The sequence below is a fragment of the Episyrphus balteatus genome, chromosome 2 (genome assembly GCF_945859705.1).
Source record: "Episyrphus balteatus chromosome 2, idEpiBalt1.1, whole genome shotgun sequence".
NCBI lineage: Eukaryota > Metazoa > Arthropoda > Insecta > Diptera > Syrphidae > Episyrphus > Episyrphus balteatus.
Window position 1 is genome coordinate 24,446,776 of NC_079135.1, and position 14,898 is coordinate 24,461,673.

The window sequence follows — 14,898 nt, forward strand, 5'->3', positions numbered from 1 at the left end:
TGCCCACAATTGCTTGTTTCATTTTTCTTGTTATAAGAACATTACGATTTATTAAATGAAACACATTCAAGTTTCCTTAAAATGTCTGATATAAACTGTTCGGGGGCGGTTTTTAATATGTTCAAAAGTGCCCCAACACACTTGTTCAAAATTGCCCCAACTGTGACAATGGCATAAAATGTTGAATAAATATTTAACATTCACATATTCAAAAATTTACCGTGATTTAGTTTAAAATTTATTAAACATTAACAAAAATTGTATTGCATTTTGAAATCACCCACTAAATTTGTTTTAAACTCTTACAACTAAAAAACTGAAACAATGAAAAACCACCATAAAAATCACCTTCCACCTATAAATCTGAAAGCCGGCTGAAATGACCAAGATAAGTCAATGACGTTTATGGATATGGTGTTGACGGTTTCAAATATCGAATTACTTCCAAAAAAAATTGATTAACTAAAATTTTATATGCAGTGTTCAAAAGTGCCCCACCCTCCCCTACAATTTTGTCAGAATGTAATTGACAATTCTTTGGCGCAGATACAAAGGTGTTAAGTCAGAAAAGGTAGCTAGTTTTGAGGAAAATGAAATTGAAGTTTCAATTTTTGTTTGTAAATCTGAATATGATTATTTTGAAAAAGTAATGATGCAGAATCATCATTTATAAGATCTTTTTTAATATCCATATGCTGTTGACCAGAAAATGACCGTTCTTAAAAAAAAAATTGTTGTTGACTTAACACTTTAGAGCCATTCAGTCATCAAAAATAAACTTGGTCCAAAGGTGTTAAGTCAAGAAAAATCTTTGTTTAGATTGATAACAAAGTTTAATTTATAAAAGAAAGTTGGAAATATCAATGTGATCCATTACCAAATGTGAGAATTCTTTTTGAGCTAATATAATACTGTAGAAATATGGCTTTTCGTTTTCTGTCTTTCTCTTGACCTTATGATCAATTTTTGTATTTAGAAATTAAAATTTAATGCAAAACAAAGGAGTTAAGTCAACTTACGCCATAAGTACCACACAATTAAAAAAAAATTGACCTTTATACCAAATCATTTCTAACGGAAGGAGATACGCTAGAGCTATGGCGATAGGACCAAACGAAAGAGAAAAAAAAAACTGACTAAAGTTCAATAAAAAACCGAAAATCGAATCAAAGAATTATGACAGCTAATTGAGTTAATATATGTGCGCTAAAAAAAAAATAAAAATTTCCAAAGACAAAATTATCACGAAAAATTTTCATAATCTGACAGTGACAATAACGTCAGGATAATATTGTCGTTGTATTTAATTGACAATTATGTCACCTGTCAATATTTTGTAAAAATTGGTATTAGTCCGACAAATAGCGACAAATTTTTATATAATTGTCACCTGTCAGTGTTTATGAAATAGTACCCACGTCTTTAACACTTAAATCTGTCAAGACCTACTTTAAGACTTAAAATTACCAAAAACTTAAAAATTGGGATATACTTTTTTGACATATGTGTTTTTAAAATGTTGGTAATGTTGTCTTCAGAGCCTGATGGAAGTTCTGTTAGAAAGCCACATCCCGCTGGGGTTAAAAAAAAACTGATAGATACCTAAATAGATTTTTATGTTGTTTTCGCTGAAGCAAGTTTACAGTTTTCGGAGTAGAAGTTCTTCAATACATTTTTTGCAAGTTTACATTTGTAAGGATGTTATTGTAGAAAATAGTCAGAAAAATCATCTCTGGCTAAGGTAGTTTATTCTGGATAACATCACATATGTACATATCTTATATGAACTAGTTCTGAACTAGTTTTGAAAAAAAAAACCTTGAAATCCATGGAAATATATTTTGTACACTCTTTTTATTTGTACGCACGATAACTTCTGTTAGAATGCCCATAGTCGAAACTAGTAAATGTTAAAAATTAAGCTTAAATTAAGCTTTTGAAATAGGAATTTTTGAAAATATGAATATCCTTTTGCACCTTTCTGTATCGAAGAGTGTATTTTATTTTAATTTATCCATAGAACACGGAAGGAAACTCATCTTCTTAATAATGAAACAACCCACGCGACGACAAACGATGTTGGTATGGTACCTACTCTCTCGTATACCTAGTATTTTGTCTTCTTGATGAAAAGAACAGAAAATTTTATTTAATTTATTTCAAAACTTATAATTCATTGCACACTCTCATGAATGTGTTGAGAGTCGGTAGCACAAGAAAAAGGATATATACCTACTATAAAAAAAAAAAAAAAAAAAATGAATATGAAATTCTTCCACATTCTCATTGTGTTGCTACTCTACACAAAACACATTTCCAACATTGAGTGAAAGGATAATTAAATAACGTTGACATTCATATGCATTTTGTGTGATTCTTTTAATTGCAGATCTCCGGACGGCATTCGATTTGTTGGACAGAAATCGAGATGGACGTGTGACAGCGAATGAACTTCAATTTATGTTAAAAAATCTCGGCATCAATGTGAGAGATGAACTCATCGATGACTTAATTAAGGAAGCTAGTCACACAGGTGAGTTTGTTTTATTTTTTTTTAATTTTTTTTGGAGAAATTTCAGAAATTTTTAGAAAAATAAAATATCGCCGGAGATTGTTTAAATAAAAATTTCACACGTTCCACATTTTAATCAAATGAAAATCCAATTATGCCTCGTGTTTATTCATAACCTCCAAACCAAGGACGAACAAAATTAAGGTCTATCGAGTAAAAAAATTTCAAAGCCTGTTGATTTTCCACAAAAAAAAAAAAAAAGAAATTGACATGAAAATTGTGTAATTACAAACAAGATAAGATTACATTATGTATATTTGATATCAAAAGCGTGCGAAATATCTAAATTGCCTGGAATATAAAGATGAAATTCTTAAATCCATAATTTTTTTGTTCCATACCACACGACGACGCATATTTTCTCTATCTCAAGGACGACGCAATTTTTTTTTTCTCATAGCTTCTTCTATTTATCCTTCGCCTAATACCTATCCAATTTTTATGCAGGAAAATATCGTTTAAATGGGATATTTTTTTTTTCTTACGAAACAGATAAACATTTTACCCCCAAAGGACAACCTATATATTTTTTGGCAAGGCTATGGAATATGTATCAAAAGAAATCAAGGTTAGTCAATTGGATATAGAAAAATTAAGGGATGGGCAAATGGCTTTGTGCCATATAGATCCTGATGTAAAAGGGCACCACAAAATAATAAACAAAAAAAGAGAATGGAGGAAGACGACAAAAAGATGTTCCACATTGAAATTCAAGGAAACTATTTGTAATCTGGGCTTTAACAAAAGTATACAATAGCCGATACTTCTTTATACAGTACACCTCAATTAAATAGGTTCTTCTTTAATTTGGGAATGTTTTTATATATTATTTAAAAAGCTCCGCAAATATCTTATATTTGTGGATAATTTATATTCAATACTTTTAGAACTGGCATGAGATCCAGATAATGTGATTTTTTTCAAAATATCTGTGTAATTGCGTTACCCTGATATTTTGCATTTTCCGCAAAATAATTATACCTAGGATTAGATTGATTTTTGGATAATTTAAATATCTCCGAATATAACATTTACCTATACAGTTTTTGCTACCCTATAAAAGGCTTGGATAAGATTGTGGTCGAATTGTTCCACTTAATTTTGGAAACCCGATTTTTGGAGGTATCTAAATTTTCAAAACTTTTTAGGATAATTGTGTGGATATCGAAAAATCACATCGCTAATATCCGTATAGTTTAATAGCTCTAGATCTTCTTGATTCAGACATTTAAAATTTTCTTGAAAATTGTGATCATTTCACTAGTATTGAAATATTAATAATATCCGAATATTTTCAAGATAACGATTATCCGGATACTTGGAATTTTGCAGAGAATTGCGTGTGTTTCTTAAATTCGCTTCTTGGAAATCTTTTACCAATTGATAAAAAATAATATACGGATAATTTATCAGAAATGTCCGGATAATTCAGAGCAAATTAGAATATAAAATTAAATTCAGAAATTTACCGCTTTTAGTTTTCAGAAGACTAAATGTCTGCGGAAAAATTAAAGATTCTGAAAACCGTTTATCTGGATATCCAAAGTTTCCTTATAAGTCGTTAAATTTTGAAAAGAAATCAAGTATACTGCAAAGATATGACTGATTTCTGAATGGAAAAGAATGGAATAAATATCCGGATAATTTGATGATCTATTTTTCATATATTCGGATATTCAAATTTTTCAGAAAGTTATAAGTAAATCAAAAGGTTAAGGTTACTGCAACAAAATATGGGATTTGTTTCATCATGATTCTCTTCCAACACAGAAATCAATTTCAACAAACTCATTTTATGAACCTATGCCTTCGATGTCGAGTGTATGATGGGATTGCCTTCGCCCTAGTCTAAGATAACATTTTCGTAGACCATTTTCTTATGCCAAAGTTTATATTTTTTTTTTTTTTTTTAATATGGATGCAAAACATAATCAACATTCTTATTTAAAAGAAGTATTTTGATTCTATGGTTTTTGATTAGATAAAACCATTATTTGGTTGTTTGGGGAAAAATTGAAGGATGAAATGGAAGGCGACACTAGTCTGAAGGGTGAGCTATGTATACATAGATAGTAAGATAGTAACGCATCAAAGTGTTTGTAGACTTTTGTAGTTATTCAATGAATTTCAGAAAATATGTAGTTACTGCCTGTTAGTTGTTTTCCATTTAAAGTGTAGGTAATTTAAACCAATACAATTTTGTGTTTTTTGATCCAAAAAATGTATGTAATTTAGAATCTAATTTCTTTTCTTAAGATGCATTTTTAGTAAAAAAAAAAATTACAAAATCGTTAGAGTCGTTTTTTGAAAAAGTAATTTTTTAAAAATAGTTTTTTGAAAAACAATTGAAAAATAAATTTGGTATGCCATTTCGTAGAACACACCTAAAACCAAAATTTCAAAAATATTAAATGTCTCGTTTTCAAAAATTTCATTTTTCCAAAAAATTGAAAATTTTGATTTTGGTTTATATTTAGACAGTGTGAATGCCTTTGCATATAAAGTTCTTTAAAATTAATATCAAAATTAAGAAAAATTTTCAGAAAAATCTTTTTTTATTTTTTTTTTTAAATCAATTTTTTGAAAACAAACTAATAAATGTTTTTGAAGCTTCGTTTTTATGTGTCGATCAATATTTTCTTTTCAATGGCATACTATTTTTTTTTTATTTTTGGAAATTTCTATATGTATGAAAAAATATTTAAAGATTTAATATTCTAAGAAGCTTTTAAAATAACGGCAAGTACGGGCCATTCAGTCGTGCATTTTACGGGCCATTCAGTCGTGCATTTTTTTTAAAGGAATCATATGAGTTTTAAACGCTTATTGAACTACTTTTGTAGTCAAAGTTATATACAGATCATTGACGGTGACGGGAGACAAAACTGTTCTAAGTCCTTAACAAATCTTATGTACTTAAAACAATTTTGCTTTCCGCAGACGATATTTATGAAAAAACGAATTTTTCGATATTTAAGATTTAACCTTAAATAATTTTGAACGCAGACATGCGGTTGATGTGGACTTTTCGCAATCTGTTTTTAATGACAAGTCAGATACCTGCACCAATTTTCATCATGGTGCCAATTTTGTCCAGGTTTTCCCTTTTTAATGACTATTTTGACTGGACCATTGGCCAGATGGTAAACTACATCGGCCATTACTCAAGGAAAGCAAGTTTTATTCTCAATAATTTTAGAATGACATTGTTGCTGTTCTTCTTTTTCTTTGATTTTTTATTCCCAACAAAAAACCAACACGTGTTCAATTTTATTTACCTACAAGTACAAACCTTGATGAAAAAAAAAATAAAATCAAGTTCATTCTATTTTTTTTATTTTTTTTTTTCTTCCAAAAAACGGATGTAGGAAAATTGAAACAGCCAATTTCCCGAGGAAAATGTATATTTTATCCTTAGTCATAAATTTCCCGTTGTGTTGTGTTTGGAGGAACTGCCTATATTCTTGCACAATTTCAAGGATAATAAATAAATACTGCACACGAAAAACTGCTCAATGTATAAGGAAATTATGTAGACCTCAAGATTGTGGTTGTGTTTTGAACAAAAGGCCCAAAAAGCAGCAAGCTATAGTTATCAGTAAAAACTACAAGTCTTCAGATATCTGTTGAAGTAGCAGACTTAAAATAAAGCTATCTTTCTACTAAATCTTCAACTTGTGTCGTAAATTGTTGTGATGCAATTTTTAAAAAACTAACTTTCGAGGTATAAAAAGCCATTTTACTCTCTATGGTTTGGTAGGAGACGAGGATATATTCAAAAACTTATCCGTTTGGCTTTTCGTCTTGTTTCATGTTTGGCAGCCATTAAAAATAAAATTGCAAACTAAAACAATAGTTAAAGTTTACAAACCATAGCCTTGGCAAGACACAGTAAAGACTCGAAAGCATTCTTTTATAGGCACAAACACAATCATCTTCATCACCATAATAAAGCTTGCTATTTTATATAGAAGAATCAACAAGAGCGCTGCGCTGCGGTGGGCGGTAGAAGAAACAAAAAAGAAGAAGTGAATTCCCTCTCATACTATTTCCGGTAGCATTGAGATACCGAACGCGCCGCGCCACCAATTGTGCAAGGACCTACAAGAGTGGATAATGTAGAATTGTGTTGTAACTGTTTCCATTTCCGTATTGCAAGAGAGAGCTAATCAGGAATGGGTGCCATGTTGGCATTTAAATGGTGGCAAGCTATATATTTCTCCAAAGAACGATGAGCTCTATTTAAATGAAATGGTTTTAGTGTGGGATAACAATGGTTAAAATTTTTGTTTGAAGATATTCAAACTTGTGTTAGTTATATTTTCAAAAAGTCCGTGGCTTGATGAGAAAACACAAAAAAAAAAAAAGAAAAAAAAAACTGAGGACCAATTGTATAGCTTGAATGTGGATACTTTTTCTATATACGAGAATATAAATATGCAAATTCTTGTAGGGTCAATGTGGGTAAATGTAAACAATTTCATGTCTTTTTTTTCTTTTGACTTTAGATTTTAATATGATTTTACGGAACAACTTGACAGGTATCTTCAAATGCAAATATGAAATGATGGCAATTCTTCTTTATAAATATAAACAAATATTAACCAAATTGTTTAAATTGCTGTCAAATATGGCATGTTTACAAATACCCCACCATGTTTGTGTTTTTTTACAAATTCGGGGTAAATGTGAACACTGATTTAAAATTTTGAATTTCCTCTTTATCATATGGATAACGACTTGAAAAACGTTCAAGAAGGTAATTGAAAAAAACTTTTTCAAATTCCAATAAAAGTTTTTGTTTTCTTCCTTTGATTCTTTATATAGGCACCCAATATGCATCCTGAGCAGCTCTGAACGTCATATTTTTATTTTTTTTACGTCAAAGACCGATTTTGCAACATCATTCACTGAAAACGATGTGTTGGCTACTTTAAAGTGTTACTCCGTGGCACTTTAGCAATAGTAATTGACTAAAACTACTTTATTTTTATTAAAACCAATAATTTCAGCAAAAATATATGTTTACATTTACCCCCAGAATACGTTGTTTACATTTTCCCATCATGAAAAATATTCTGGGGTAAATGTAAACACATGCAAATCGACATAAATGTCCTGTATTTTAAAATTTGTTTGTTTCACATAGAATCTACATCAAAATTCGAAACTAAAAAGTATTTGCAAATTGTACTGACTTAATTGAATCTGCAAAAATTTTTAATATTTCTGAAAGACTAACGACTTGTTTGACACTTTAAAAAATTATCTTTCACGGAAAATACGCTCGTCGAATGAATTCTCTCTTGACAGCAATGAGTTTGACGTATAAGTTAAAAGATACATGCGTCCGCGATTTGTACTTATGTATGCATCAAAAAGATTTAACTGAAGCTTGTTATGAGCCATGTTCTCATTTACCCCTGTTTACATTTACCCACATTGACCCTATGTCGAAAGGTAGATATAAGGTATATAAAAGCTTTGGTGAGAGCTCGTTCTCAATTGAGAGAACATTAATGTGAGTTTACACAAGTCGATAATCTAAATGCAAATTGCAAATGGAAATGATAATCTTTTTAGGGATGCTTTCTACACAACGTTATGAGGATCATCAGCTTGGGTATATACTGTATCTCTATCTATAAGGATACCACTGGGAAAAGCAAATTAGGGTCAAAAACATTATCAAAAGATCTGGATAAGTAAGGTAGTGTTGATTGTGGCTCCTCGTTTATATGCTTTCGGGAAATGTGTGTATTTAAAAAAAAAAGAATATTTTTAAAAGTCGATTTCTAAAGAGGGTTTTTGTCTGAAGTGGCTTAATGGCTATGATAAAAGTTCCTAAATTATATGAAAATCATTTATCCCTGAGGTTGAATACGATTTTGTGTTTTTTGTCGAATGGAAGGTTTGAGAAAGATAAAAGTTGGTTTTAATATTTTTTGAAAAATAAAAACTGCACACGTGTTGAAACCGCATGATAAAATTAACAAAGAATTTCCCGAATAGCACAGATGGGTTTTAATTTAGCAGATGTAACTCCAGGAAAACAATCAAATTGTTTTCCATTAATTTCAGAAACATATTCTTATACAATATTGTAACCCAAACAGCCGCATTTCCCCTCTTGATTTGCAACAAATTTGTGGCAATTGTGTTTTATAAAGGTTAAATTTTGTTATTTCTTGGTCTTATTTGTGTTTTCTGAACTAAAAACATGTTTCATGAAAGTTAACCTAATAAGTGTGCAACTATGAATGAAGTCAAACATCAGCTTTACTAATGTTGTAGAAATGTTAAAGAAAGTAGTGACTTTTATTATTTTTGTTAGCATTTGTTATAATTAAATGAAAATTTTGTTTTCGAAAACATTTGAAAAGTTGCCGAAAAGTTATTATTCTAATTCTCATAAAATGTTTATGTCCTACGATGTTATAAAAAAGATAAAAGTCTAAAGTACTAAATCAATATAATACGTATTATAATTATGATTGAAAATGAAAGTTTTAGTCGTTTATGAACGGAAATTGTAATGCGATTACTATTTTTATCATAAAGATTAATGTTTTGCCTCTATAAAATTCACGCGCCACAAAAATTATTGAAATTAGAGAAATAAATTGAAAATTAACAAATAATAATTTTTTGTATTTAGGTATAAAAGTTGGAAAAACACTGGGTAATGTTAGAAAATGGAATAAACATCCCTTTCCACTGAAATTTAATATGAAACAGCAGTAAGAATATGAAAAATCATTTTAAAATTCATCACGTTAAATCATTTCTAATTTTGATGGAAGTCAAAATGGCGCTTGTTGCAAGAAACCAAACTAAAACAAGAGAATTTCAAATTAAAACTTTCATGTTATTAAACATATAACTTGAACAAAATAGAAACTTAATGTTGTAAAACAATCCCTTTCAACCATTTAACAATTTTGGTGCAACAGAGAAATATGCTAGTTTATAGTTTATACTTTGTCAGGCTTGCCATGGGTATTTTTTGTTTACATTTTTCCTATTTTCCACTTTAAGTGTGTTTTTATTTTAAGTCTCATTAAACCTTCAAATGCTAATCGCCATCTTTTTTAAAAACACAATAAATATGAAATTAATAAAAAACAAAATGGCTGCAATCACTTTCGATTAAAAAAACATCTGACTTTCTAGGCATCTATTGAAATATGCAACGAATTGTTAAAAAAATATCAAAATTAGATATGACTTTTATATGTGAAAATTTAATTTTTTATTATGTTGGTATTTGTAATAATATTAAAATATTTTTGTTTTTCCATCCAGAAATCTACAATGTTTGTTTTCTGGCCTGTAAATTTGTTTTATTGTCTTAGGCAACTCTGGCATATAATAACATTTCGTTTTGCTTCCATGGATTTACAACTAAGTACTACAACTAGCATCATCTGTCAAAATGGAATTAACAAAAACTATAATTCGGAGCTCCAGAAACATAACTATAATATCATTTGGAACTCGTTGTTGTTTCAACTTCAATACATAAAAAAATGTTGTAATTCTAGTTCTATATTTGTTAAACCAAACTTTCAAAAACTTAAGTGTAATAAAAACTCTTGAACGAAAAACAAAACAGTTGAGCTACAGTCAGTGTCAGTAAAAAGTTAACAGTTTACATTTAAAATTCTTTTTTGTCTAGATTTGTCCATTAATATTATTTTAATAGTTTGGTTTTATTCATGTGTTCCTACTTAATGATTTTTTTAACATTAAACCGGTTAAATATTTGTATGAAAACGTGCTAAATGATTTCGCATGATAATAATATGTTCTGCAATATGTTTTTTTTTTTTGTTTTGAACAAATATGATAAAATAAATTCATATACGTACCAATAATAATTGAAATAGCTAGGAAGGTTTTTTTTTCTTTGAAAACCAATTAATGTGAAACTTTCATTAGACGCTGACTGTATATCTTAATGTTGTAGATGAAAAAAAAAATGGTTCCTTGACAGTTTGGTTTTACCAAACTGTTAATAAACCAGAATAAAACAAAAAACACTGGGTAAAGAAGAAGACAACAAAACATAGAATCGACTGAGTTACATTGATGTTTGATTCTTGTATCTGAAAACTTTTCTTAGTTTGACATTTGCTAAGCAAAACTATTGAAAAACCAGCATAAAACAGAAACATCCCTGAATGACAAAGATACAAAATCATATTTACTATTAAGTTACATATATGTTTGAATGTTATATTTGAATCAGTTCTTGATTTGGCATATGTTTAATCAAACTATTGGTAAACAAAAACAAAATAAATACATTTAAACATGAAATTGTATACACTACATATTATGTTATAACAACGATTAAGTGCTTAATTCTATGACCGTTTATTTGTTGTATGTTGGTTGTTTTGTTTCATTAAACTGTGGAACAATAACTAAAATAAAACAAAAACACCACTTAAGAAGGGATATGCCTGTATACTAGGGTGGATCGATTTTGTTTTTAATATTTTTATATAAACCATCATTGATAGAATGTTATCAAAAAGGTATGTCTAACTGAGTGAAAAATAAAAAAAAAACAATCAACTTTTAAATACTTTTTTGTTAACAAATACCTAAACTAATTATGGAAATGGAGAGCTAAACAATTCATGTTTTTTAATTCATAACGCATTTGTTCAGATTTTTCCTAGAGTGAGAATTAAAAGTCAAATATAACTTTTCTTTCATATTTTACACTCAGTGACAACTTTTTATAAATGACCGAAGTAAAAAAAAAAAAAAAAAACTTAAGTTAAATCGACCCACCCTAACGCTCAATAAGGAAGTTCAAGTATATTTGTTTAATAAAGACATCGAATAAAATGTAGATTGTAAAGGGAAATAAAAAAGTTAGTGCTTTCTTAAAAATTGTATTGTTGGTACAAAAAATGATTTTAATTTGTCTTTTACCAACTACTTGAACCATTCCAATGTTATTTAAATATTTAGTTCCATCCTTAAATATTCTAATTAGTATCATAGTTTGAGTGATGTTGTTAAATCGTTTTTTATGTATTTAAAATTATTCAAAACTAAAGATTTTAATTGAGTTACTCACTTGTTATAAGAGAATGCTGCATAAAGGTTTTATCAACATTTTAGTTGAAAGAAACCAAAATCGAAATTGAATAAGAGTAAATATAACTTTTTACCAACTTTTAACTTGGAGACTTGTTTATAATATCTAAACAACATCTGATTTTTTAAAGAAACAAGTTTGAACTTAATTAAAACCTATAAACAGCATTTCGAATAAAAAAGTTTCAAACAATTTTTTGGGTACAAAAATAAAACTGAGTTACAACGGCATTCGTTTCAGATAACCTCAGTATGATACAAATGCAACAAAAATCTTGTTGCAAATCGTATTTTGTGCTATTCGGGTTGTGCTGAGTTGGGAAAAAAATATAATCGACTCAATCTTGAATTCCTAATTCGCATTGTTGTAAGAGATTACAAAAAGATAAGAATTACCGTATTTTAGTGATAATGCCCAAAATGGAATACTTTTGGAGTTTTCACAAGTCTAACCTATGCCAATAATTGAATTGTCTTCAGAACCCTTAAAGCCAAATCATTCGGACATTACTGTCAATGAAGCCCAACAGTCTTTTGGTTATGTACGAGTGCTTAAGGAAATCAGTTTTTACTTGCGATATAGGTACTATAGGGCAAGTTTAGGATTCGTAAAAATAATCGAACTCGAGATAACAATTTTACATGACATTACGATGATGGAGACTGCCAAAAAAGTGGGTCCGGCAATTCTGTCTGTCTGTCTGTCTGTCTGTCTGTGTGTCTGTCTCTATCTGGAGCTGCAGCCTAAACGAGTGAAGTGATTTTCTTCAAACTTGGTAGTTAGCAGTTTTTGGTGATTACCTAGAGGGGAAATTGAAATTTTTTTTTATGACCAAAACTAACGGTACCTGCCATATAACGGAAATAGAAAAGTAAATTTTTTTCAAAAACGGCTCTAACGATTTTGATTAAAATTTTTGTGTGTAGTACTACACATAAGAGCCAACTTTTTAAATAAAAAAAATATTTTTTGTACCGTTATTAACGGTACCTGTAATAGAACGGTTTTTTTCGTTTCTGAATATTTCGTACAACATTAACCCGATTTAAATGAAAATTTTTATACAAACGTGTGTAAGTAAAGATAATATTAAAGTTTTAGAAAATTTTCAAAAAACGCATTTTTGGATTTTTAAAAAAATATTTCAAAATTTTTTTTTGAAAAATCAATTTTTTTGAAAACGGATCAATGAAAAATTTTGAAATTTAGTTTTTATGTGTACATTAATTATTTCTTCAAAATGGCATACCAACTTTTTTTCTGAAAAATGTTAAAAAAATTGTATACATAAAAAATTATTTTTTTAAAAAACGGCTCCTGCAATTTTCGAAAATTTTTTTCTAAAAATACCTTTTTATACAAGAAATAAAATGGCATATTTGTTTTTCTTTTTAAGATAATTTAAAACGGAGTTTAATTAATTATAAAAACAGATTTAATTTTTTTATACTACTTATGAAATTTCTTCAAAATATCAAATTTTAAATTTCTTGAATAAAAAGCTTTAACATTATAGTTACTTTAAGCATAAGAGCAAGTACGTGCGACTCCAGTCGTGCAATTTATTTTGATATAAATTTAGTCTCTAAATTGGTTGTAATTTTTTCTTAATACGAGGTTTTGCTTAAAGCTTATGAGTTTATTTAGAGTAAGGAGTAACCAACAAACTGTCATTCTTTTGTAACTTATTTCGATAAGTTAACTTCCAAGTTTTATATATACATAAATGATTGACAGTGGCTCTTGGAGAGCACATACCGGTTTGAAAATATTACCTTTTGTTTATAAAATTTTATTAATTAACAAAAACTAATATCGCAGCTAGATTTCTCACAATAAAAAACATACAAAAACACCCCCCATATTGCTTTTACCTTAAAATCTATACTTAAAGAGGTTATACCGTTTAAGACGTTTAATCTGAGTAAGTTAATAGTAAATATATTCATATAGAGAAAAATTGATAAAGAAAAAGATAAAAGTTGTATTTAGAAAATAAAATTTCCTACAAGTTTTGCCTCAATTATTTTTTCGAATATCAAAAATAGCCGAGTTATTCACAAAAACTTGTTTTTCCTCAAATCCAAAATGGCGATTTTGGTTCAAGCTCGATTTTCTAAAAAAAAAGGGGTTTTAAACTCTCAGTTCTTTTTATATTTCCAATTAAAATGTTTATTTCGACTGGGCTATATAGTTTCATCCGAAATCATGACTGTGGTCATAATGGAGAGGAGGAAGAAGAAGTGACTGAAGTTTGTGATTGCGGAGTATTGTTGCGCATTAGAAGAAGTTTTTTTTCGTTTTTGTAACGCAGCAAGTTTTTAACAGTTAAAGTTACAGTTAAACATTGTAAGTCCTTTTTTCTGTGTAGGTATTGTGTAAACTCTCAGTTAGTCAATGATTTACAAAAAAAATTAATTCAGTTAACTTAAGTCACAGTTTTGCGGGATTAATCCGGAATGCTTTTTCAAACTTGGAAAGTTAGACCTAGTTGATAATGAGTTAAATCAGGTTTAATTTTGCTTAACACTAAAACACTTAGAAGTTCGATGAGGTGAGTTCAACTCGATCTAAGCCAGTTTCATAGGATTATTCGTCGAAAATAAGTTCTCATTTATAGTTTTTTTTACTTGCTCTAAAAGGCAAGTATTGATTTTGTGTCAAAAAAGAGGTTTTAAGCAAAACCAACATTTTGATAACGGAGACGTCCAAAAAATTGGTTTTAGTCATGCCTAAACAAATGGATATATTTTCTTGAAATTGAGTATGGACGACACCGGCCCACAAAAAATTGCCTAGTACTTTTGAGAAGATCTACCTATCGCATTGAATCCGAATCTGAAGTCAATTTCGTTCATTCAGCCTCAAATTTTTAGTAAATTGCAAAAAACCATACAAATCGTTATAAAATCCTGCGTTTTTTTTGCCTTACTCAAAATTTTGAGAGTTATTGGGAAAAACTTACTTCAGATTCGGATTCAGCATATCCAAATTTATAAAGAGAGGTAGGTCCGGTTAAAAGTACTGTCCGCTTTTTTTTTTGTGGGTCTGTTTAATTTTTTAACTATAGGTAATAACTTCTAATAAACGAGAATTTCTCTTACACCATTTTCCAGGTATTCTAATTTCTCGAAAACCGCTCTAAAAATTTCGATTAGGTTTGGATCAGGTAATTAGAACTTTAAATAGTTCAATTAAAACTGCTTTC

General features: G+C 28.9%; 1 protein-coding gene across 5 annotated transcripts in view; it reads left to right on the forward strand.

The window, feature by feature from the left end:
* Positions 1-14,898, forward strand: part of LOC129910288 (calcium-binding protein E63-1) — a 123,177-nt gene that overhangs the window by 77,742 nt on the left and 30,537 nt on the right. For all 5 annotated transcript variants that reach the window (XM_055987616.1, XM_055987617.1, XM_055987615.1 and 2 more), the window contains one exon: positions 2,390-2,533. In XM_055987616.1, the coding sequence (XP_055843591.1) occupies positions 2,390-2,533 (144 nt within the window). The remainder of the gene's footprint in view (positions 1-2,389; positions 2,534-14,898) is intronic.